Below are 22,466 nucleotides of genomic sequence, written 5' to 3' on the forward strand. Positions count from 1 at the left end.
CCAGCTTCTCAAAGAAGCTTTGACCTCAGCGATAGCAGAAGTGATGCTGTGGATCACTCATGGTGATGCATGCTTTGCTACAATGCTTGGCCTGTCAGGGCAGGTGGGACCTGCAGGCCATGCTGTTTCAGGTCTCCAGTGTATTACGAAATATTTATAGTGCTCATTAATTTTTTTATTTGTGAACCAAGGCCACTAGAGTTGCCAGATTATTATTTCTCTGCTGCAAAGGGAAGTATAGTTGAGATTTCATGAATGTGTCTTGACAAAAAGGACTGAAGTAGAAATGTAGTGGTAGAGGACTATAAGCTGTAGATTAAAGATGTTCTGATCAGAAAACTGAAGCCTGTAAGCTGAAATACACGACACAGATGCCTTTCTTTCTTCACTGTAAGTCTGCCACTAATCCCACCATTATTATCTTCTCTGCCATCTGCTCCTGTGCTCTCAGGCACTCTCATGCTCTCTTCTCACTTTTATTAACTGTGGATCAGGAAGACCTTGGGAGAGAAAAGGCATACCAAATCTCCCTCACACCAGTCTGAACCTCTTTTGTGTTGAGTACTAAATTGCTTCTTATTTTCCACTTCTAGTCCCCCCATACAGGATAATATTGTTTGACATAATGGATAAAATCATTTTAGTGGAGGAAGGATTCTGACAGGTAGAATTATTTTCTAGGCATCTGTGCCCACTATTTGATGCAAAAGATGAATGAAAATGGTAAATAAATGTTGAAATTGTAGTCCTGGAAACTTGTCAGAAAGTGACTTTAAGGAGAACACTATCATCCTTAACCTAAAGTCATTGGTAATAGGTAAAACAAGTCTAATATTTTGCTGAATTTTTTTATAAGTATATTGAAGGCTTTTATTGTGATGATGTCAAACAATTATTTTTGGTTGTGTTGTTTTTGCAGCTCAAAGCATTCAGTAAACCAGGGTTCCAAGGTGAATGTATAGATTTTATAAAAGAAAGTTCTGACTTGACTTCATTCACACCATGTTCTTTTAAAGTTCTTCGGGGTTGGTAAGTATTCTTGTTCAGTATTTTCTGGTGTTATGTAATAACTAAACTTGTTTTAAATTTACAGAGTAGATTTTTTTTTGCATACAAAATGAGATTAAAAAATTTTTCTAAGAATTGGTCAACTGTTAACTGACTTGTGTTAATTTTGCTGAATTCGCATTTTGAGTCATGGAAAATAAAAAAGAGTGCTAAATAACCATCTGTGGGAACATTTTGCTGATTCTGTTATTCACTATTTTCTTAATTTTCTAAATATTTTGAATGTTTATGTTTATTATATAGCATATATAATAGAATGCTATCAAAGATAGCTGATTTTGTCCATGTAAGACATATTAGTCCCATTTTTTTTTTTACTTTGTTATTTGCATTTCACAGATGAAAAAAACCAGATTCAGTTAGGGTTAGTTAGCCAAAGTCACACACCAAATAAATATCAGACCCAGAATTGCTTTGGTAGTTCCCCCCCGCCGCTTACCTGTGAATCCTATATTCTCCTAGCTAAAGTGACATATTAAGTCTTCTCACATATATATGAAACTATGTTATGCTCAAGGCTGAAATATATTCCCTTAATTTTTTATTATAGTAAAATATACATAACACAAAACTTACCATTTTAACCAAAGTGTACAGTTCAGCAATATCTCTGTGTCAAATATCTACTGAGTAACCCATTAAAATATCTCTATTCATCCTTCCTTCTTTCCTGATCTAGTCACCCTCTGTTTTACTGTCTTATCTCTGGTGTTTATCACAAACTAATCACAGCCCAGTTATTGTCCCAAAATCCAGTTTAATATTTTTCTAATTTTTAATCCCTGCAGTCATTCTCTAGTACCAGTGAGATCATACCAACAACTAGTTTCATTTTCTCTGTTCTTTCCATTCTATTCTTATATTGTTTTCTTGTCCACCACCCCCCACCTCCTTTCAACATTAGTCGGCCATTTGTATTCTGCCTTACCCTCTATACCAGCAGTTGGCAATTTTTTTTTTTTTTCTGTAAAGGGCCAGATAGTAAGTGTTTTCAGCTTTGTGGGCTGAGCGGTCTCTGCCCCAGTTCTTAGTAGTACCACTGTAACAAAGGTGCAACCATGAGTTATACAGCAGTGAACAGGCCCAGCTGTGCTCTGGTGAAACAGTGCTTATGCATAGAAATTTGAATTGTACGTAACACTTACATGCCATGGAATAGTCTTGTTTAAATTTTAAAACCACTTACAAATGTGAGTACTACTCTCAGCTTATGGGCTGCATGAAAACAGACACCTGGGCAGATTTGGCATAGACTGTAGTTTGCTGACCCCTGCTCTATATCAAAGATTGACAATCTTTGATATAGAGCAGGGGTCAGCAAACTACAGTCTTAAAATTTAAACCACTTACAAATGTGAGTACTACTCTCAGTCTGTACACTAATAAAAACTTCTTCCTAACAGTGCTTAGGTTTAGGATATATTATTTCAGAAGAGCCTGTTTTCCGTTGAATCTTTTTAAAAAGCAGAAGATTCGAAGACTTTGAGAAAGCTTTCACGTTTGGCTGTCATTGCTGATGTCAAGTGGGGGGAGTGTGTGCTTCCCAGGGTACCATAGCATTTCCCCCTTTTTTCAACCTGTACACTACTTACTTGCATGACCTGCCTGTCCTCCTGCAGGTATATAACTTTGTGACCCCTGCTCAATTCTACTCCAAATATATCATTTAAGTTCAACCCAAACCATTCCCTTTGTTAAGATTCACCCTAATTCAAGCAGTCTTTTCCCTCTCATATTTCCTATATCTCTTCTGCTCTGAACCTCCCCATATTTTTTTATCTTCCAAATAAGAAATGTTTTACACTATTAAAACACATAAAGTAACTAATGATTATATAGATTATCTGCAACAGTTTAGTAAGAAAGAAAAATAGGTACTAAGGACCTGAAATAATTTTGTTACCATTATTTGACTTGAGTTTCTTCTCCATTAAGATGAAAAAGAATATTCTGGAAGATATATTTATTTTCATTTTCTCATGAAAAGAAGCTTTGAAATCTGTATCGGAGGAAGATCTTTTTCTCCTGACACTGAAATCTAGGACAAATTAGCCCACATGTTTCTATATATGTAGGAAATATACAACTATAACTCAGTAAAAGAAATTGAGAATCATGGAGATTGTGTGAGCACCTAGCCTGCGTGAGACCTGGATTTAAGCTCAGTTCTACTACTTCCCAGATATTTTACCTTGGAAAAATTGGGTCATTTCTCTGAACCTCAGTTTCCTCAACTGTAAAGGAAGGATAATGATAGTACCTATCCCAAAAGATTTTAAAAGACAAAAGGAATATGCAGGAAGGATGTAGCTCCATGCCTAGCACATTGAAAACCTTTGATAAATGTTGATAAATGTTATAGAAATGTTTAATACATAGATACCATGACAATAAGTTATATTATCAGAGCATTTCTATGGTAATCCAAAATGCACATGGTCTAGATTTAGTATATAGTTGGTGATCTTAAAATACAGGGCTAGAACTTAAACATACCCAAGCTAAGTTATTAATAACCAATTAATTTTTCCCTTAGGCCACTTCTTTTCAAAAGACCATGTGTTAATTAAGGTTTTGGTTAGTGTTGTATTGAAGATAACTCACTATCAAGTATTCTCTCTCTTTTTTTTTCTTTTTTTTTTTTTTTTTTTTTTTTGCATTACTGGGGATTGAACCCAGGGTCTTGTGCTTACAAGGCAAGCACTCTACCAGCTGAGCTATATCCCCAGTCCCCTATTCTCTAGCATTTTTTTTTTTAATTTCCATTAGCTAGTCTGGTATATACATGACAGATTTTATATACTCTCTTGGGATTTTATTTCTCTAGCTTCTGTATTTATCCAGGCTGAATATAAGCTTATCATTAAAGATACAGAAAATTATTTTACCCAAAAAGAACTTCTAGTTTGTTCAAGTACATAATCATCACCATAATTTGATCCTAGGGATTTGTACCTGAAAGCACTAAATGAAGACTCTGTTTACTGCAAAGCAGATGTCTCATTTCAAATTTTAGTTCTATCAAGTAATAGGTGGAAGATAGATCTTGGGTAAATTAACTAACCTTTCTAATACTTGGTTTTCTTGCCTGTAAAAATTAGGATATGTTCTAACTCAAAAAATAAGGACATATTGAAAAAATATATGTAAAGTTCCTAGCCTCATGTCTGGCACATGGTAAGCAATCCATAAATAATAGTGGCAAAAGTTTTATTAGCTTGTGCTGGTTAACATGACAACTTCTGTGTCCTGTCTCTACCCCAGTTTCCACAACGTGAGGATGAGTCCACAGTGCTGACTGAATATAATTTGACGGAATGTCTCACTGCTTGTTTTATAGCTGGCTCCTGTATTACCAAGAGGGCATTTTTTATAATCAGTGTGTGTTGGAAGAAGGCCTATATGCTGACCTTACTTCCTGTGGCTGTCTAACATCTACAGTCAAATCCCTCAAGCCCATTGACTATGTAAGTACTTTGCTGAATGCATAATTATAAGAATCTCCTTCTTGTCCAGTTTAATTGTGTAAGCAGGGTGCTTGAGAGACCTGGATTTGAGCCCATTTCCATCACTTCCCATCTGTGTAACCTTAGGCAAATTGCTTCATCTCTCTGAACCTCAGCTTCCTCATCTGTAAAGGAAGGACTGTAAAAATACCTACCTTAAGGGATCATCAGAAGAACTAAATAAAATAGTGTGCATGAACAGCTTAGCTCCTTGAATAATAGATGATAATGTGAAGTTGGAAGAACTGTTATAGGAAGAAATAACAAGATATGAATAATTGTTGATTATAAAATTGAGGTTCACTCATGAAATTTAAGCAAAATGTGATTGGTATTTTCCTTTTCTTTAAGCAGAAGTGTAAAACTCAAAAACTAGACTAATAGAAATCTCAGGTTAGTACTTTAATTAGTTTGAATGACATTCACAAAGTTTCTTATTTTCTCATCTATAACAAATAATAGTTCATAAGGCCATTGGAATAGTAAATATGTTATTAAAATGTCTAGTACATAGTGAACACTCACTTCAGTTAATTCAACATTAGCTCTTAGTACCATAGTTATTGTTTAAGCTAATTAAATATAAAAATATTTATATTATTCTATCAGGTAAGTCATGTGCAACTTGCTATTCAGGTTTCCAATCACATTAAGGCATGGGTCACCACTTGTTATTGATTTCAAACCTTTGGTGGAACCAGGGCTTTTCTGCCCAGTGTGTGCAGAATTATCTGATTCATCTTGGAAGCCCACGTTTATAGAGCAAATAGAGTCTCCTTTTCAACAAATTTATTCAGAATTTTAAATGTGAGAAAAACAGGACCAACCACTCCAACACTTCTGGTCCCAAGAGGAAGCAGGAAGGATCCAGGGCATTTTCAAGCTAAATATGATGATGATCTTGGGACATGTCTGATCCATATTTGCAGTTCACACAGAGCTGACTGTAAGCACTAAATAATAGTGGGTATGACTCAGACCTTTTGGCCAGAGCTGATTCCAGGGAGACTGGCCATACTCTCGTTCTTTGATCTCAACCTAAGCAATGTCATCCTATTTCATGAGGCATTCCTGGATAGAGTATTTTTGGTATCAGGCTAAGAATAGCAACTTAGCCGAGGAATAAGAATTAAAATAAAGTCCTTGGTCTTTCTCATTGGCCCAGTAGTTCCCACCTTGATGTTCACTATCAGAGGAAATCTGATTTAAAAAATAAAAAGAATGTGATCTGTCAGTGCCTGTAGATTTCAATAAAGCTAAAAAGGCATAGTCTATATTTTCTGGGAAAAGAATTTACTTAGCATCTTATAGTAGCTGGATCAATAGACAGATCCTTACTTGTTATGAACTCTAAAAGCAAAAGATATAGCTCTAAATATAAAAAGTACCATCTTGAAAGGATTTTGTAGGATTCTTAATTAAGTGAACTAAATTAAATTTCTAGGAAAGGCAATTTAGAAACCGGGTCAAAATTAATGAGTATTACTATTTTCCTTTGAAGAGTTAAAACTGTTTTACATTTAGGAAGTGTAAAATGAGTAATTAAACCTGGGAGTGAGAGTTACAGAGAGAAATGCTTATATGTAAGTTGTGTGTAATTGCATGCCCCTGAATTTGGTCCTCTGGAATCTTGGCAGAGCAGATAAAGGTGCCTCTTGGGAAGGACATTCAGTTATGTAAGGGCAGCATGTTAGTTTTCTTAATGCTTTTTCCTGGTATATTTTAAGTCTTTGAAAGGTTTTGTTGAAGATTAGTTAGGGCAACAGATTTGGGGTTGAATGAGTTTGAAGTAAGGTTGGACATCTTAGCAAAGACCTGAAGATTGACCTCAAAGTGGCTTCACTAGTTTGCATTACCTTGATGAAGTCAACTAGCCTTTACCCAGAAGTCCCTGAAGAATTGACCAGATCCAGGGAGATTGATGTGTAAACCAGAAGGCTAATTTAGTAATTTGTACTAAGTGGATTCTAATGACTGGAAAGCTTGCATAGTCTGATCTATGCATTTCTCTGCCTCTGTGGAAGAACAATGGAAACTGAAGTAGCCGTCAGAAGCTTATTGAACATAGATTTGGGTAAAATCTAATTTCATAACCTTGAAATTAGCTTACATTCCCCACCAAAGAAATGTCTCCCACTTCCCAAGCCCAAATTGCACATATCCTCTAGCTTTTGTATCTACTTTCCCTGGGCACTGAAGGACACTCGTTGCCTCTTCTGCTTCTCTGGTCTCTTCCAATCCTCTGCCCACTGTATTTTCACTTAGGAATTCATATGCCTTTTTCTATAGATTTGTTAATTCCACTGCCTATGCCATGACCCAGTGTGATTCTGAATTCGTTTTCAGAAATGTTTCTGTCCAGTTGAGTATGTATAAGTTAATTCATTGATTTTGCTTTAGATAGTTAAAACTGAAGATTCTGAGGATGTTGCCTGCTGTCAACAGTACCAGACATGCTATGACTTAGTGTTTAGTGTCATAGTGGTATAAAATCAAGGAGTCTTAAGACTTCATCTTCATACAAGATCAGTATGTTTTGCAAATGAAAGTTTGCTCCAGGCCAACGTCTATAGCTGCAGATGGATGTTACTGTCTACAGGTCCCTGGATGCATAATTTGCAGTGTTGCGATGATTTCACAGTCAAAAGAGCTGGGGATCTTGTTTATAGTTCTGTTTTTTACTAATGTGACCTTGGGCAAATCTCTTAGTTTATCTGAGCCTCAGTGTATCTGTAAAGAAAGCATTGTAATAGGTATTTTCAAACCTCTACAACTTCTACTTCTGCTGCTAGTGAGTATCATAGTCAGATTTCTGATTGGACATGAGAAAGAATCTATCTAGCCCTAGGTTTCTCATGTTCCAAAGAAATAATATTGTATATTAGCTTTTACAGCATTCTCCAGAATGCTGGTGGTTTGTAGCAGCATATATTTATTTTTCATTCTTTGTCCCAGCAACTTGCTGGACAGTTGGCTTGGCTTCCATTCAAGGCTATTAGTTGTTTTTAGGTACTTTTGTTATACATTTTGGGGGCCAGGTGAGGGAGCATCTCTGATTGGGGACATGCCTATTTTTATGACAGAAAGAGGAAGAGAGACCCCCAAATTCGGAAGCTTCTGCTCAGTTGCAGTATCATTTGTCCATTTGCATTATGTTCTCAAAGCAAAGTCATAAAACCGAGCCCTGATATCAATGGGGACAGGGGAGCAAACTCTTCTACCGTACTCCCTAGGCAGTAGGGAAGTTGACAGTAAATAGATTCAAAGAATAATGCAATCTACCATAGAAGTATTAAATTCATAGACATGTTTTCTATTACCAGGTTTTGGAGGAAATCAGAGATGATGAAATTTTAATAATTGTATATTCTTTCTGCCTTTGTAAGAGAGCTGTCTTCCTTTAAAAAAGAAAAAGAAAAAGATCGCTGAGATTAATTTTTAGTGAAAGCTTCAGGGTGGTTTGGAGGCTGTGAGATGAAGTGTATGGTAGACAAGCAGAGGACTCTACCTCAGAATATGGTCCATAATCCCCTGTTAGAATTCATTTAGAATTATAAGATCATCAGTTAATTTTATTTTGAGAAATTTGATGAATCTATGTAAGTATATGAGAAAAATAACACCAAACGAAGTGGCCTAGTGTTGAAAGTGAACCACCAAGGTTTTCATCAGGATCTTTGTAAGAAATGATTATATTACTGGGAAATTGTGCCTTGGATGATACAGCCAAGTATGAGTTTCAAACCATTGGGGAGTGGGTTTCTACTGGTGTATTTCTCTTTAAGGTTTTCAGCCAACCTTGTTTTGGTAACTAACTGTGCTTAATATCAGTTACAAGAAGATCTTTTAAGAGGAAAGGGATTGAATATTAGGTCTCCTGAAGCGTACGTGTTTTCTTGGGTCTGAAACCAAAGCCTTCTATATTTAGCATTAATCATCCTGTGTGTGAAAGAGCAACATGATGACAAAAGGCCAAAGGTGAAAATTAGGATCCAGGAAAGAAAAACAGAACTGATTAGTAACTGAGGAAAAGGAAGTTGAAAGGTTTAGTACGTTGCTTTGACAGAAGAAAAATATATCAAGTGGCTGAATTCTTTATATACATATTATGAATGTTGCACAGTAACAATAATACTGAGTATACATTTCATATCAATTTATTCAACCTAAAATATTAAGCACTATCATGTACCAAATTTTGTGCTAACTACTTAATAGAAAATTAAAGGGGAATTACATAGTGTAGTGAATCCATTGCCATCAAATTCAGATGTTTTCTTCTTCCTGGACCCTCAGTATAGAAGTGTCCAAAGATCCATTCTTGGCCCTTTCTTTCCTGCACCTAGAAATTTCTGTTACCATAACTTAAGTTCTCACCTCTGTCCCTCTGTCAAGTCACATGATTTCCAGATCTATAGAGTGAGCATGAAGTCTGCTATTCCCTGAGCCCCATTGCTAGATTCCAAGTGGGTCTTTCTCAACAGGTTCTAGCAGTATCCCAATTTCCCTTTTAAATGTATTCATCTTTTATTCCCTATTTCTGTTGAAATACAGTGCTATTACGTACTCCATCATCTACTCAAAAAACTAGTATTCATCTTTGATTCTGTCTTCTTTATGATTTCTAACACAATCAGTAGCTAAGCACTGGATAGAGATGGAGGGATGTGTATGTCTATATCATGCCTTAACATCTTCCTTTCATCTCCTTTCCATTATCTTAAGCTCAGAGCTTTATTCTGTCCCAAACTATTGTTATGGTCACTTCACTAATATTATTCCTTTGGGCCCTTTCTTCTTCAGTTCTTTCAGTTTGCAGCTTTAGGAATGTAACCTTCTGATAAAGTCTGGACTCTGAGGTCAGGTCCAGCCTACTTTTCCCAATATTATCGCTCATTCTCCTTCGTGTTTCCTATTCATAACGCTGCCCCCGCCCCCTCCCAATACCTCGCTTCAGCTATCTCTATTTTGTGTTGGTTATGTGGAAACATAAAACATACTTTTTCTTTCCCCTATTTTAATGCTTTAAGATCTAGCTTAGGACTGGGGTTGAAGCTCAGTGGTAGAGTGCTTGCCTCGCCATGTGTGAAGTACTGGGTTTGATTCTCAGCATCGCATATAAATAAATAAAGGCCCATCTACAACTACAAAAATATTTTTTAGAAGAAGAAAGATCTAACTTAAAGGACCCAAGTTCTAGGAACCTTTCAGGATCCTTGTTTCCTGAAGTGATAGTTATCTGCCCTGAATATTCTTTCAGTGCATCTCAAGATGCTTTTCACTTTCTACCTTTTATCACAACTACAGAACCTATAAAGTCATTGAGGGCAAGATCTATATTTATTTGGAGCTTTAAATTCTGTCATCCTCTGGTCACCTCTGCTTAGCACATAAAGATATCAAGAAACCATTGTGTCATAAGTACACTAAATAAGCTAATTCATTCATGCCTAAAAATATGCATGCAGTACTTATATAAAGTTTGTTCTTCTACATCAGTTCTTTCTATGAGAGGGGTTGTACTTTGAACTTGTCATGAACTTGTATCTTACCTCCTAGTAATGTTCTGCTGGTAGGTAGATTTGGAAGTTGAAGGAAGATGGAAAAACTGTTGTTGTTGTTTTTTTTTTTAACATAATTTGCAGCTGCCAGCTATTAGTGAAATGCTTTAGAGTCAAACTGGATATTAAAAGAATAATGGGTACAAATATAAATGAGAGTAGGAAACCTGAGCAACTGTTGATTAATCCAAGGAGGAGGTGAATGCTTCAAACTACAATGTAAGACATAATAAATATTGGCCCAATACTGTGTTGGGTAACCTACTTTTATTGTGTTTCCATGGGAGCAATCATCTGCACATTGCTTCTCTGATGTCTCTATGGTGGTTTGGCATGGAAATTTGACCTTCTTTGAAGTAATAATCCTGTCTTGGCAGCTATAAGCAGACAGAGCCCAAAAAAACATAACAAGAGACTGTAGAAAACCTGCATATGAAATTATGATTGTGATGATATAAATGATCTTAAGAGGTATAATAAGAGTTAACAAGAGTGATTCATTCTCTGCAAGAGTACTGAATAAGAGACAGAGCCACAAATAGAGGAAGACTTTAAAATCCGGCCCTAGAGCAAAAGGATCCTGTGAGTTTATAAAGAATAGAAGAATTTGATTGATATTAAACTGAACCCATATATTGTCAAAAGTACTGTTTTATGCATTGTGAACATGAAGACCAACATAAACCCACAGTGAACATCCTGCTGCTAAGGAGATAGTTGAAGCAGTTCCTTTAAATTCAGGGAGAAGACAAAGATTTCTGCTATCACTACCTATATTCAACAGTACTCTGTAGTCCTGGACGGTTTCATAAGATTAAAACAAAAAACAAAAAGAAAAGTATAGAGGAAGAAACAAAACTGTCAAGAGCATCTACAAATAAATTATTAGGGTTAACATGCATACTTACAGGAGCTAGATTCAAGAAAAGTAGCAGTTAAACTATAGGGTACATAGGAATAAACCTAATCTAAGACAATAAGTCCTTTCTGAAGCAAATTTTAAAAGCTGTATCACAACGACATAAAAGATGGAGTGAGATTGTTTTTTTTAGAAGAGTCAATAATTGCAAAGTTATGGTTTCCCCCAAATTAATCCGTTGCCAAAGTGTTTACAACTTTTTGTCTATTTTGGTGATGGGGGTGGATAAAGCATGACAACCTTATCCTAAAATAAATTTGGAATAGAATGGGTCCAAAATCCCCAAAATAATTTTCAGGAATAACAGGTAGGATTACTTATCCTACCAAATGCATAGTCATTATGCAGCAGTAATAATTAAGGTATTGGATACCAGAGCAAGGAAAGACCCGTGAAACAGTGGAATAGGGTAGGTAGCATAGAAACTGACCTACATAATAATAAAACGTGGATGATGACACAAATTACCTTACAATATAGCTATTATGAACTGTTAAATAAATGGTGTTGGTACAATTGACTCTTTACATGGGAAAAACAATAGAACGTTATTGTACTCTAAACACAAAACTTAAATACTGAAAGCAAACTTTATAACTTAGAGGAAAATACAGGAAACCATCCTAATGATTTTGAAGTAGGATCAATTTCTTTAAACACAAAAAGCATTGGTCAGTAAGAAAAAGCATAGTAGTTTCCTGTTGCTGCTTGTCCTAATTCATTTTCTGTTCCTATAACTGAACACCTCAGACTTGGTAATTTATATTTAAAAAAAAGTTTATTGGCTCTTCTGAAGGTCAGGAAGCACAAGATACAGACACATATGTTAAGTTGTCCTTGCTGGTGGGGACTCTGCAAAACTCCAAGGCAGCATACAGAATCACCTGGGGAGTAGAACTAAGCTTCCTACCTCAGGACTAACCTCCTCTTCTAAAGCCACGGTACTGTTGGTTCAGGGCCCCACCCTTATGGTTTTATTTCACTTTAATCACCTTCAAGCACTGTAGTTGGATTGTGGTGCAAAGAGGGCACTTATTTTTTACTATTCTTTGTATGTTTCATTTAAAATTTTGATACACGCTGGGTACAGCGGCACACACCTGTACCACAGCGGCTGGGGAGGCTGAGATGGGAGAATCACAAGTTCAGAGCCAGCCTCAGCAACTTAGGGAGGCCTTACACAACTCAGCAGGACCCTATCTCTAAATAAAATGCAGAAAAGGGCTGGGGACGTGGCTTGGTGGTTAAGCACGCATGGGTTCAATCCATGGTAGCAAAAAAAAAAAAAAAAGAAAATTATTTTTTTCTCTTTTCCTTCCCCCTCACCCCTCCCATCCCTCTTTTCCCTCTATACAGTCCTTCCTTCCTCCATTCTTACCTCTCTCCTTATCCCTAACCCTAAACCTAACCCTTACCCTAACGCTAACCCCTCCTTCCCCCCATTATATGTCCTCGTTCACTTATCAGCAAGATCATTCATCCTTTAGTTTTTTGAAATTGGCTTATCTCACTTAGCATGATATTCTCCAATTTCATCCATTTGCCTGCAAATGCCATAATTTTATCATTCTTCATGGCGGAGTAATATTCCATTGTATGTATATGCCACAGTTTCTTTATCCATTCATCAACTGAAGGGCATCTAGGTTGGTCCCACAATCTGGCTATGGTGAATTGAGCAGCTATGAACATTGATGTGGCTGTATCTCTGTAGTATGTTGATTTTAAGTCCTTTGGGTATAGGCCGAGGAGTGGGATAGCTGGGTCAAATGGTGGTTCCATTCCAAGCTTTCTGAGGAATCTCCATACTGCTTTCCAGAGTGGCTGCACTAATTTGCAACCCCACCAGCAATGTATGAGTGTACCTTTTTCCCCACATCCTCGCCAACACCTATTGTTGCTTGTGTTCTTGATAATCGCCATTCTAATTGGGGTGAGATGAAATCTTAGGGTAGTTTTGATTTGCATTTCTCTTATTACTAGAGATGTTGAACACTTTTTCATATATCTGTTGATTGCTTGTAGATCTTCTTCTGTGAAGTGTCTGTTCATTTCCTTAGCCCATTTGTTGATTGGGTTATTTGTATTCTTGGTGTAGAGTTTTTTGAGTTTTTTATAGATTCTGAAAATTAGCACTCTATCTGAAGTATGAGTGCCAAAGATATTCTCCCACTCTGTAGGCTTTCTCTTCACATTACTGATAGTTTCCTTTGCTGAGAGAAAGCTTTTTAGTTTGAATCTATCCTAGTTGTTGATTCTTACTTTTATTTCTTGTGCTATGGGAGTCCTGTTAAGGAAGTCTGATCCTAAGCCAACAAGTTGAAGGTTTGGACTTACTTTTTCTTCTATAAGATGCAGGGTCTCTGGTCTGATTCCGAGGTCCTTAATCCATTTTGAGTTGATTTTTGTACAGGGTGAGAGATAGGGGTTTAATTTTATTCTGTTGCATACGATTTTCCAGTTTTCCCAGCACCATTTGTTGAAGAGACTATCTTTTCTCCATTGCATATTTTGGCACCTTTGTCTAGTATGAGAAAATTGTATTTATTTGGGTTTGTGTCCATGTCCTCTATTCTGTACCATTGATCTACCTGTCTATTTTGCTACCAATACCATGCCGTTTTTGTTACTATTGCTTTGTAATAGAGTTGAAGATCTGGTATTGCGATACCCCCTGCTTCGCTCTTTCCACTGAGGATTGCTTTAGCTATTCTGGGTTTCTTATTCTTCCAGATGAATTTCATAATTGCTTGCTCTATTTCTGTAAGGTACATCATTGGGATTTTAATTGGAATTGCATTGAATCTGTATAGCACTTTTGGTAGTATGGCCATTTTGACGATATTAATTCTTCCTATCGAAGAACATGGGAGATCTTTCCATTTTCTAAGGTTTTCTTTAATTTCTTCCTTTAGTGTTCTGTAGTTCTCATTGTAGAGGTCTTTCACCTCTTTTGTGAGATTGATTCCCAAGTATTTTATTTTTTTCGATGCTATTGTGAATGGGGTAGTTTTCCTAATTTCTCTTTCTGAAGATTTATCACATATATAAAAATGCATTGGATTTATGAGCATTGATCTTGTAAGCTGCTACTTTACTGAATTCACTTATGAGTTCTAAGAGTTTTCTGCTGGAATTTCCAGGTTCCTCTAGATATATAATCATGTCATCAGCAAACAGGGATAGTTTGAGTTCTTCTTTTCCAATTCATATCCCTTTAATTTCTTTGGTTTGTCTAATTGCTCTGGCTAGAGTCTCGAGAACGATGTTGAATAGAAGTGGTGAAAGAGGGCTTCCCTGCCTTGTTCCAGTTTTTAGGGGCAATGCTTTCTGTTTTTCACCATTTAGAATGATATTGGCCATGGGCTTAGTGTGGATGGCCTTTACAATATTAAGGAATATTCCCACTACCCCAATTTTTTCTAGTGTTTTGAACATGAAGAGATGCTGTATTTTATCAAATGCTTTTTCTGCATTTATTGAAATAATCATGTGATTCTTAACTTTTAGTCTGTTGATATGGTAGATGACATTTACTGATTTCCAGTGTTGAACCAACCTTGCATCCCTGGGATAAAACCCACTTGATCGTGGTGCACTATCTTTTTAATATATTTTTGTATGCGATTTGCCAAAATTTTGTTGAGAATCTTTGCGTCGATGTTCATTAAGGATATTGGTCTGAAATTTTCTTTCCTCGATGTGTGTGTGTCTGGTTTAGGTATCAGGGTGATATTGGCTTCATAGAATGAGTTTGGGAGGGTTCCTTCCTCTTCTATTTCATGGAATACTTTGAGAAGTATTGGAATGAGCTCTTCTTTAAACGTTTTGTAGAACTCCGCTGAGAACCCATAAGGTCCCGGACTTTTCTTTGTTGGTAGGCTTTTGATGACCTCTTCTATTTCATTGCTTGAAATTGATTTATTTAAGTTGTGTATGTCCTCCTCGTTCAGTTTAGGTTAATTCATATGACTCTAGAAACTTGTTGATGTCTTTAAGGTTTTCTGTTTTGTTGGAGTATAGATTTTCAAAATAGCTTCTAATTATGTTTTGTATTTCACTCGTGTCTGTTGTGATATTTCCTTGTTCATTCCAAATTTTAGTAATTTGAGTTTTCTCCCTCTTTCTCTTCGTTAGTGTGGCTAAGGGTTTATGAATTTTGTTTATTTTTTCAAAGAACCAACTATTTATTGTGTTAATTTTTCCGATTGGTTCTTTTGTTTCAATTTCGTTGATTTCAGCTCTGATTTTAACTATTTCCTGTCTTCTACTACTTTTGGTGTTGGTCTGCTGTTCTTTTTCTAGGGCTTTGAGCTGTAGTGTTAAGTCGTTTATTTGTTGATTTCTACTTCTTTTGTTGAATGTGCCCCATGAAATAAATCTTCCTCTAAGTACTGCTTTCATAGGGTCCCAGAGATTTTGTTATGATGTGTCTTTGTTCTCGTTTACCTCTAAGAATTTTTTAATTTCCCTCCTGATGTCTTCTGTTATCCATTCATCGTATAATAGTGTATTATTTAATCTCCAGGTATTGGAGAAATTTCTGTTTTTTATTCTGTCATTTATTTCTAATTTCAATCCATTGTGATCTGATAGAGTACAAGGTAGTATCTCTGTCTTCTTGTATTTGCTAACAGTAGCTTTGTGGCATAAAACATGTTCTACTTTAGAGAAGGATCCATGTGCTGCTGAGAAGAAAGTGTATTCGTTCTTTGTCGGATGGTATATTCTATATAAGTCTGTTAAGTCTAAATTGTTAATTGTGTTATTGAGATGTATGGTTTCTTTATTCAATTTTTGTTTGGACGATCTATCCAGCAGTGAGAGAGGTGTGTTAAAATCGCCTAGTATTATTGTGTTGTGTTCTATTTGATTTCTGGAATTGAGAAGGATTTGTTTGACGTACATGGATGAGCCAATGTTCGGGGCATAGATATTTATGATTGTTATGTCTTGCTGATTTATGCTTCCCTTAAGCAGTATGTAATGTCCTTCTTTATCCCTTCTGACTAGTTTTGGCTTGAAGTCCACATTATCTGAAATGAGGATGGTTATTCCAGCTTTTTTGCTGTGTCCATGTGCATGGTTTGTTTATTCCCATCCTTTCACCTTTAGTCTATGGGTATCTCGTTCTATGAGATGAGTCTCTTGCAGGCAGCATATTGTTGGATTTTTCTTTTTAATCCAATCGGCCAGTCTATGTCTTTTGATTGATGAGTTCGCGCCATTAAATTCAGGTTATTATTGTGATATGATTTGTATTCCCAGTCATTGGACTCATTTTTGTTTTTTGACATGATTTGGTTTCCTCTTTATTTGGCTCTTCCTTTAGGCTAGTTCCTCCTGTTGCTGATTTGCATCGTTGTTTTTCATCTCTTCCTCATGGAATATTTTGCTGAGAATGTTCTGCAATGCTGGCTTTCTTTTTGTAAATTCCTTTAGCTTTTGTTTATCATGGAAGGATTTTATTTCATCCTCAAATCTGAAAGTAAGTTTTGCTGGGTATAAGATTCTTGGTTGGCATCCATTTTCTTTCAGAGGTTGGTAAATGTTGTTCCAGGCCCTTCTAGCTTTTAGGGTCTGGATTGAAAAATCTGCTGATATTCTTATTGGTTTACCCCTGAAAGTAATTTGATTCTTTTCTCTTGCAGCCTTTAAAATTCTGTCTTTATTTTGTATGTTAGGTATTTTCATTATAATGTGCTTTGGTGTGGTTCTGTTGTAATTTTGTATATTTGGAGTCCTATAAGCCTCTTGTACTTGGTTTTCCATTTCATTCTCAGATTTGGGAAATTTTCTGATATTATTTCATTGAATAGATTGTTCATTCCTTTGGTTTGTTTCTCTAAGCCTTCCTCAATCCCAATAATTCTTAAATTTGGCCTTTTCATGATATCCCATAATTCTTGTAGATTCTGTTCATGATTTCTTACCATCTTTTCTGTTTGGTCAACTTTGTTTTCAAGATTAAATATTTTGTCTTCAATATTTGAGTTTCTGTCTTCCAGGTGTTCTATCCTATTGGTTATGCTTTCTATGGAGTTTTGAACTTGGCTTATTGTTTCCTTCATTTCAAGGATTTCTGGTTTTTTTTTTTTTTTTTTCAGTATCTCTAACTCTTTATTGAAATGATCTCTTGCTTCCTGTATTTGCTCTTTTAACTGTTGATTGGTGCGATCATTTAATGCCTGCATTTGCTCTTTCATCTGCTCTTTTGCTTCCCTGATTGTTTTAATTATGTACATTCTGAACTCCCTTTCTGACATTTCTTCTGCTGTGCTGTCATTGGGTTTTATTGATATAGTATCTAGGTATTTTTGGGACATTTTCTTCCCTTGTTTTCTCATATTGGTCAGATGTCAGTGGGACTCTGTGATAATGCAGATTTCCTCTATTGGCTTATAGTGTCCCTGTAGATTTCCAGTGTATCACCTCCCAGCCTTCAGTAGCCTGAAGTCTTGGGGTAACTTGATAATGCAGTGCTTCTGAAGAAAGCTGCCCCTAGCCCTCTACTGGTTCCAGGGCTTGTAGCTGGCTCTGTGTGGAAAGGCTCTCACTGGGGGGCCTGCTCCGAGAAGCTGGCCGTGTGGGAGGAGCCCACCGCCTGAGTGCTCAGGGCTACCTGGGTAAGACTCTAGTTGCCCTGCCCTACTCTAATAAGCCACCCAAATGCGAGCCAGCCGCCCGGGCTGAGCTTCACCAGGTGGGTAAGACTCACCCCGTGGCTCTATTTTAGTTCGAGTCTCTCAGTGCCTCCCCTTCTTGTTTTCTGGGTTCTGGAGTGACTGGAGATGCAGTCACCCTCTAGTCCGCCATCTTGGATCGCCCTGTGGAAAAAGCCTGCGGCCGGAGGGGGCAGAGCCGCCTGGAGAGGTCTCTGGCTGCCCTGCCCTGGTCCCAGAGGCTGCTTGCGGGTAGGAGGTCTCTGCTGGCTTGGGGACTTGTGGCTGGATCTGAGTAGAAAGGCTTTCACTGGGCCGTCTGCACCAAGAAGCTAGCCTAGAAAGGCTCTTCCTGCCGGAGGGAGCCGGGCTGCTTGGGGAAGTCCCTGGCTGCCCTTTCCTGGTCTCTGAAGCAACCTGCAGGCCAGAGCTCGCCGCGCTGGCTCAGGGACTTGGAGCTGGTCCTGTGCAGCAAGGCCAAAAAAAAAAATTTTTTTTAATACAAAATTTTATATATTTTTGGATTACACTGATTTATTGTCTATTTGACCAAGAACTAGAAGAGAGGAGTTCATTCAGGACTCCCAACACAAGTAATAAATGTTTAAGGAGATGGAAATACTAAGAACCCTGATTTGCTCATTGTACCTCATATATATCTATTGAATTACCACAGCGTACTCCATAAATAGGTATATATTATTTGTCAATTAAAAATAAATACTGATACAAATGAAGTCAAAGTAAGATGTAATACTTCTGGATCTTGAGAAGATGGTCATAACTGTGCTTATTATTTTTGAAATATTACAGTATTACAGTATTTTTTAAAAAGAATAAAAGCTAGTTAAGAAAGATAGCTCTATTTTGAAACTGATTTTCTGAACCAAATGAAAGACTCTGTAAGAAGGATTATAGTTCCTTGTGAAGAGTTTGCTTTGGTGTCTGACAGCCTTTGAGTCAAGTCCTACCTCCACCATTAATAATCATTACCTGAGTGACCCTGCCGGGCATGTTTCTAAAATGGAATTAAATGAGCCAGTGCACATGAAACCTGTAGCACATAAGTGCTTAATAATATCGTAACAGCTCACAGACAATGGTTAATTCATATTTTTGTGCAACACTTAAGATTTTTGATAGCCTATAGGCATTTACAGGACAATGTTTTAATATAACCAACCTTGACAAGTCAAGATTGGAGTCTTGGAGATTTTTGAGCCTTCTATTAAATTAGTATCATTTTAAATAACTTTTTGGCAGCACAGTTTGGTAATTCTTTGGAATTGAAAAATATTCAATGTATACATTATGGTTAATTTCCTTTAATTCAGTACAGTTGCACTTGGTATTTTAGCCTTGGTTCATCTAAAAATTGGGGTGAAATAAAATCGTTAACTATAAAATATTTGTTAAATAAAAATATTAAATTTAGAGCTTAACCATTTAACATAATTCTGAGGGATTGTCAACACCTTTCCCATACAAATAGTGATTTGAAACCCAAAGAACTATACATTGCCAAAGTACAAGTCTTAGTAGTTACTTGGATTTAAAATTTTTATCTAGTTATATTAAGATGTGTTCATATAAATGTAGTCCTTTCTAGCCGAGGACTTGTACCAGGGTCTCAGAGCTTCAAATTGAGATGGCAGACACATTTGTTCACCCAGCAGGGAGGTGAAGGTAAAAAAAAAAAAAAAAAAAAAGTATCCCACATATTTACCAGCTTAGTGTAGCATCACACCTGCCAATTGGAAATATTCTGCATTATAAAATTATTGGTACTTAGAACATTTCAGGACAGTAGCATGGGGTTAAGAACAGCCTCTAGGGCCATAGTGCCCAGATTCAAACACCCTCTCTTCCACTCACTGTGAGACCCATGTCTTGATGCTTCATCTGCAAAGCTGGATAACATTAGTAGCTATACTAAAGGTAAATTGTAAGGATTAAGTGAGTGAAGACCGTTCTACCAGTCCGAATGTATTTTGAGATTTGGACCTGTTCAAATATTACACAGGAATGAGGTATATAAGAAAACACCCTCAGCACAGTTCTGGCAAGAACCACATAACTAAATGCATAGCTACACAGATTGGATAAATATTATAAACAGCCTTCTATTTATTCAGGTCAAGTTTTGTTTTCAAGTGAATTAGGAAAAAAATAGTTTTAGAGCTTTTTGGAGGAAGGGAAGAAAGGCAAGGCACCTGGACAGGCAGGGGTCACACCAAGAGTCACCACAGGTAGATGTGTGTACAGAGGTCAGCTGAAATGCTTTATAAAAAGCCTGAGAGTGAGGATGTTGAAAAACATCCAGCAGTAAGTCAGGGGCTTACCTGTGGATTTGATTGTCTCCTCATTTTCAGTCACTTTCAGTGTATTTTGTGAACTGTTGGGATACTTCCATTTTTGTTTCACAGGTAGCAGGAGGGTGCCTAATCTCCCCTGTGATCGCTCAGTGTCTCAGTGACAGTAATGGGCTTCTGTTCCTGCCCAGTCAGTAATGGTTACTGAGCAAAAGAGCAGTGCTCTGGGCAGCTTTTTCACCCCGGGCTTACTGTCTTGCTGCACAGCGATTGTCACATTCTTTTCCAGTGTCACCCCGTCTCTAGTGCACTATCTAGAACCTTGGCACTAGTCGTATATGGATTTTTAAATTTAAGTTAAATGACATGAATCGAGTCCCTTGGTCACATGAGCCCTATTTTGAACACTCATGCTCACACATGACCAGTGGCAGCCATAGTGGGAAGTACAGATACACACCATTTCTGTGACTGCAGAAAGTTGTAGTGGTCAGTGCTTAAGACCTCTGGTCAGAAAGCAACCTTAGCCACGTAAGGTAAAGAGAAAATCACATTTTCCTATTTTCAGTGGAACTATCTCAGCATCTTTTTCCTTTTCCTGTCTTGCCTTTTATTTCAGAGGGAGTCTAGTTCATCCCTTCCAGTGTGATTCTTTCCCTTATTGACCAGTTCCAGCAAGTGGTTCTGAATGGAAGGGAAGCAGTGAATTGGACTTCTCATTCCTTCTCTGGAACCTTCCTTCTTTCGATTCACTGTGACTTTCCACTGTACCGCTGAGCATGTTCTTAGGTCACTACCCTTTTTCCCTTCTCTTTATCAAATTTCTTTTAAAAATAGTCTGTACACCTTGTCTGCGATTTCTCACCATTCAGTCCTCAGTCCTGACAGCCCAGTTTCACCCTCAGTAGTGACACACCACTGAGACAGCTCTCACAAAGGTCGCCATCCTCCTCAATTGCCAAACCCAGACAGCTTTACTGCAGTCACTCCCTTCCCCGGCACTGCTGGAGGTTGTGTGATGTGGGACCACTCTTCTCTATTACTTTCTTTCCCCTTTACTGATGTAATGTAAAGGGGTCTCTTTGGCCTCCCCTTTTCTGGATCCTTTGTTTAGCCACCTTCCCTCACCAGCCAGCCGTGTCTGTCAGCACAATTCTGTCCTTCCGTTCCCATTCTCACACTCAGGACTTGTCATTATCCAGCTTCGTGAGAGTTTCTGAACTTCCCTCTACGCCTGGTCTTTTCCCCGCTGAACTCCACACCAAAGGGTCCAGTGTATGTTGGACATCTCTGTTAAGCTTAGCCTGCCTCTTACCTTATCCTGGAGACCTCCAGCTCTAAACATAAGTTTTTAGCTCCTAGGTAAGTTTTTGCTCCTGATTTTCTCATAAAGGACAGAATACACCACCATGCTCCCAGCCACAGCTTTCCACCTCTTTTTCTTCACTGACTCCTTGCATTTCTTTGCAAGTCTGCTCTGTCATTCGGCAGGTGGGGGGGCGTCTTCCTTCTTCCTAACCTTCCTTCTGTCCCCCATAGCAGGACTGCATTTCAGGTCCAGTTCTCTTTTTCTTCGGCCTCCAATATTCTAGCAGTCTACTAGAGTTGTAACAGGATTCCCCACTCTTTTCTTCATTTATATTGGTGCCAGATAAGTTTCCCAAGGGCCATTTTAAGAAACCCCCCCCCACACACACACACACAATGCAAACAGATGCATAGAAATTGACAAACCTTGAAATAAATAATATATTCCCATGATTCAAAAATCAAAAAGTACTAAAAGACATTCAGTGAAAAACCGTGCTCCCACTCTTTCCACTTGTGCCCTTTGTCTTCCCCGTTGCTGTCCTCCCAGCAGGTGGCCACGGATATTGGCTTTGTACTTTTTTGAAATATTTTGATGTATATATATATATGTGTGTGTGTGTGTGTGTGCATAAGTTTTTCCTTTACTACAAAACTTTAGCATATAAACTATGCTATTTTACACTGTTCCTCACTTTGTCTTTGAAGAAATATCTTGGTTATCGTTCCCTAACAAGATCCTGATTCCTTTTTGCAGCTATGTAGGATTCCTCTGTGAATGTACCATAATTTATTCAATTATGGGCATTAAAATGGTTCCCCATCCTTCGATAGCCCAAACAATGCTACAAAGAGTAATGCTTTCATAATTCATTTTGCTCCAGTTGCAAGTATATCTTCAGGTCACTTGTAAGTTCCAGTTGTTTTTTGAGGGTTTATTTAATGTTATTTGACCCAACCATAGTCCCTCTGCTAGTGTACTGCTTCTCATTTATCAAGTTAAAGATACTTCAGTCCATTCAAAAGCCTTCGAGAACTCTCCCTGGCAGCAATCTGCACCTGCTCCGCACGGGGGAGGCAGGCAACACAATACACAATAACACAGTGTAAGTACCTCACACTATTTCCTG

At 37.5% G+C, this 22,466-nt stretch overlaps 1 protein-coding gene across 2 annotated transcripts in view; it reads left to right on the plus strand.

Moving 5' to 3' along the window:
- The window catches only part of CRYBG3 (crystallin beta-gamma domain containing 3), a 107,453-nt gene that overhangs the window by 72,020 nt on the left and 12,967 nt on the right, over positions 1 to 22,466 (plus strand). For both annotated transcript variants that reach the window (XM_079100531.1, XM_079100532.1), the window contains 2 exons: positions 920 to 1,029; positions 4,409 to 4,535. In XM_079100531.1, the coding sequence (XP_078956657.1) occupies positions 920 to 1,029; positions 4,409 to 4,535 (237 nt within the window). The remainder of the gene's footprint in view (positions 1 to 919; positions 1,030 to 4,408; positions 4,536 to 22,466) is intronic.

The sequence above is a fragment of the Sciurus vulgaris genome (assembly GCF_902686455.1).
Source record: "Sciurus vulgaris genome assembly, chromosome: 10".
NCBI classification, from domain to species: Eukaryota; Metazoa; Chordata; class Mammalia; order Rodentia; family Sciuridae; genus Sciurus; species Sciurus vulgaris.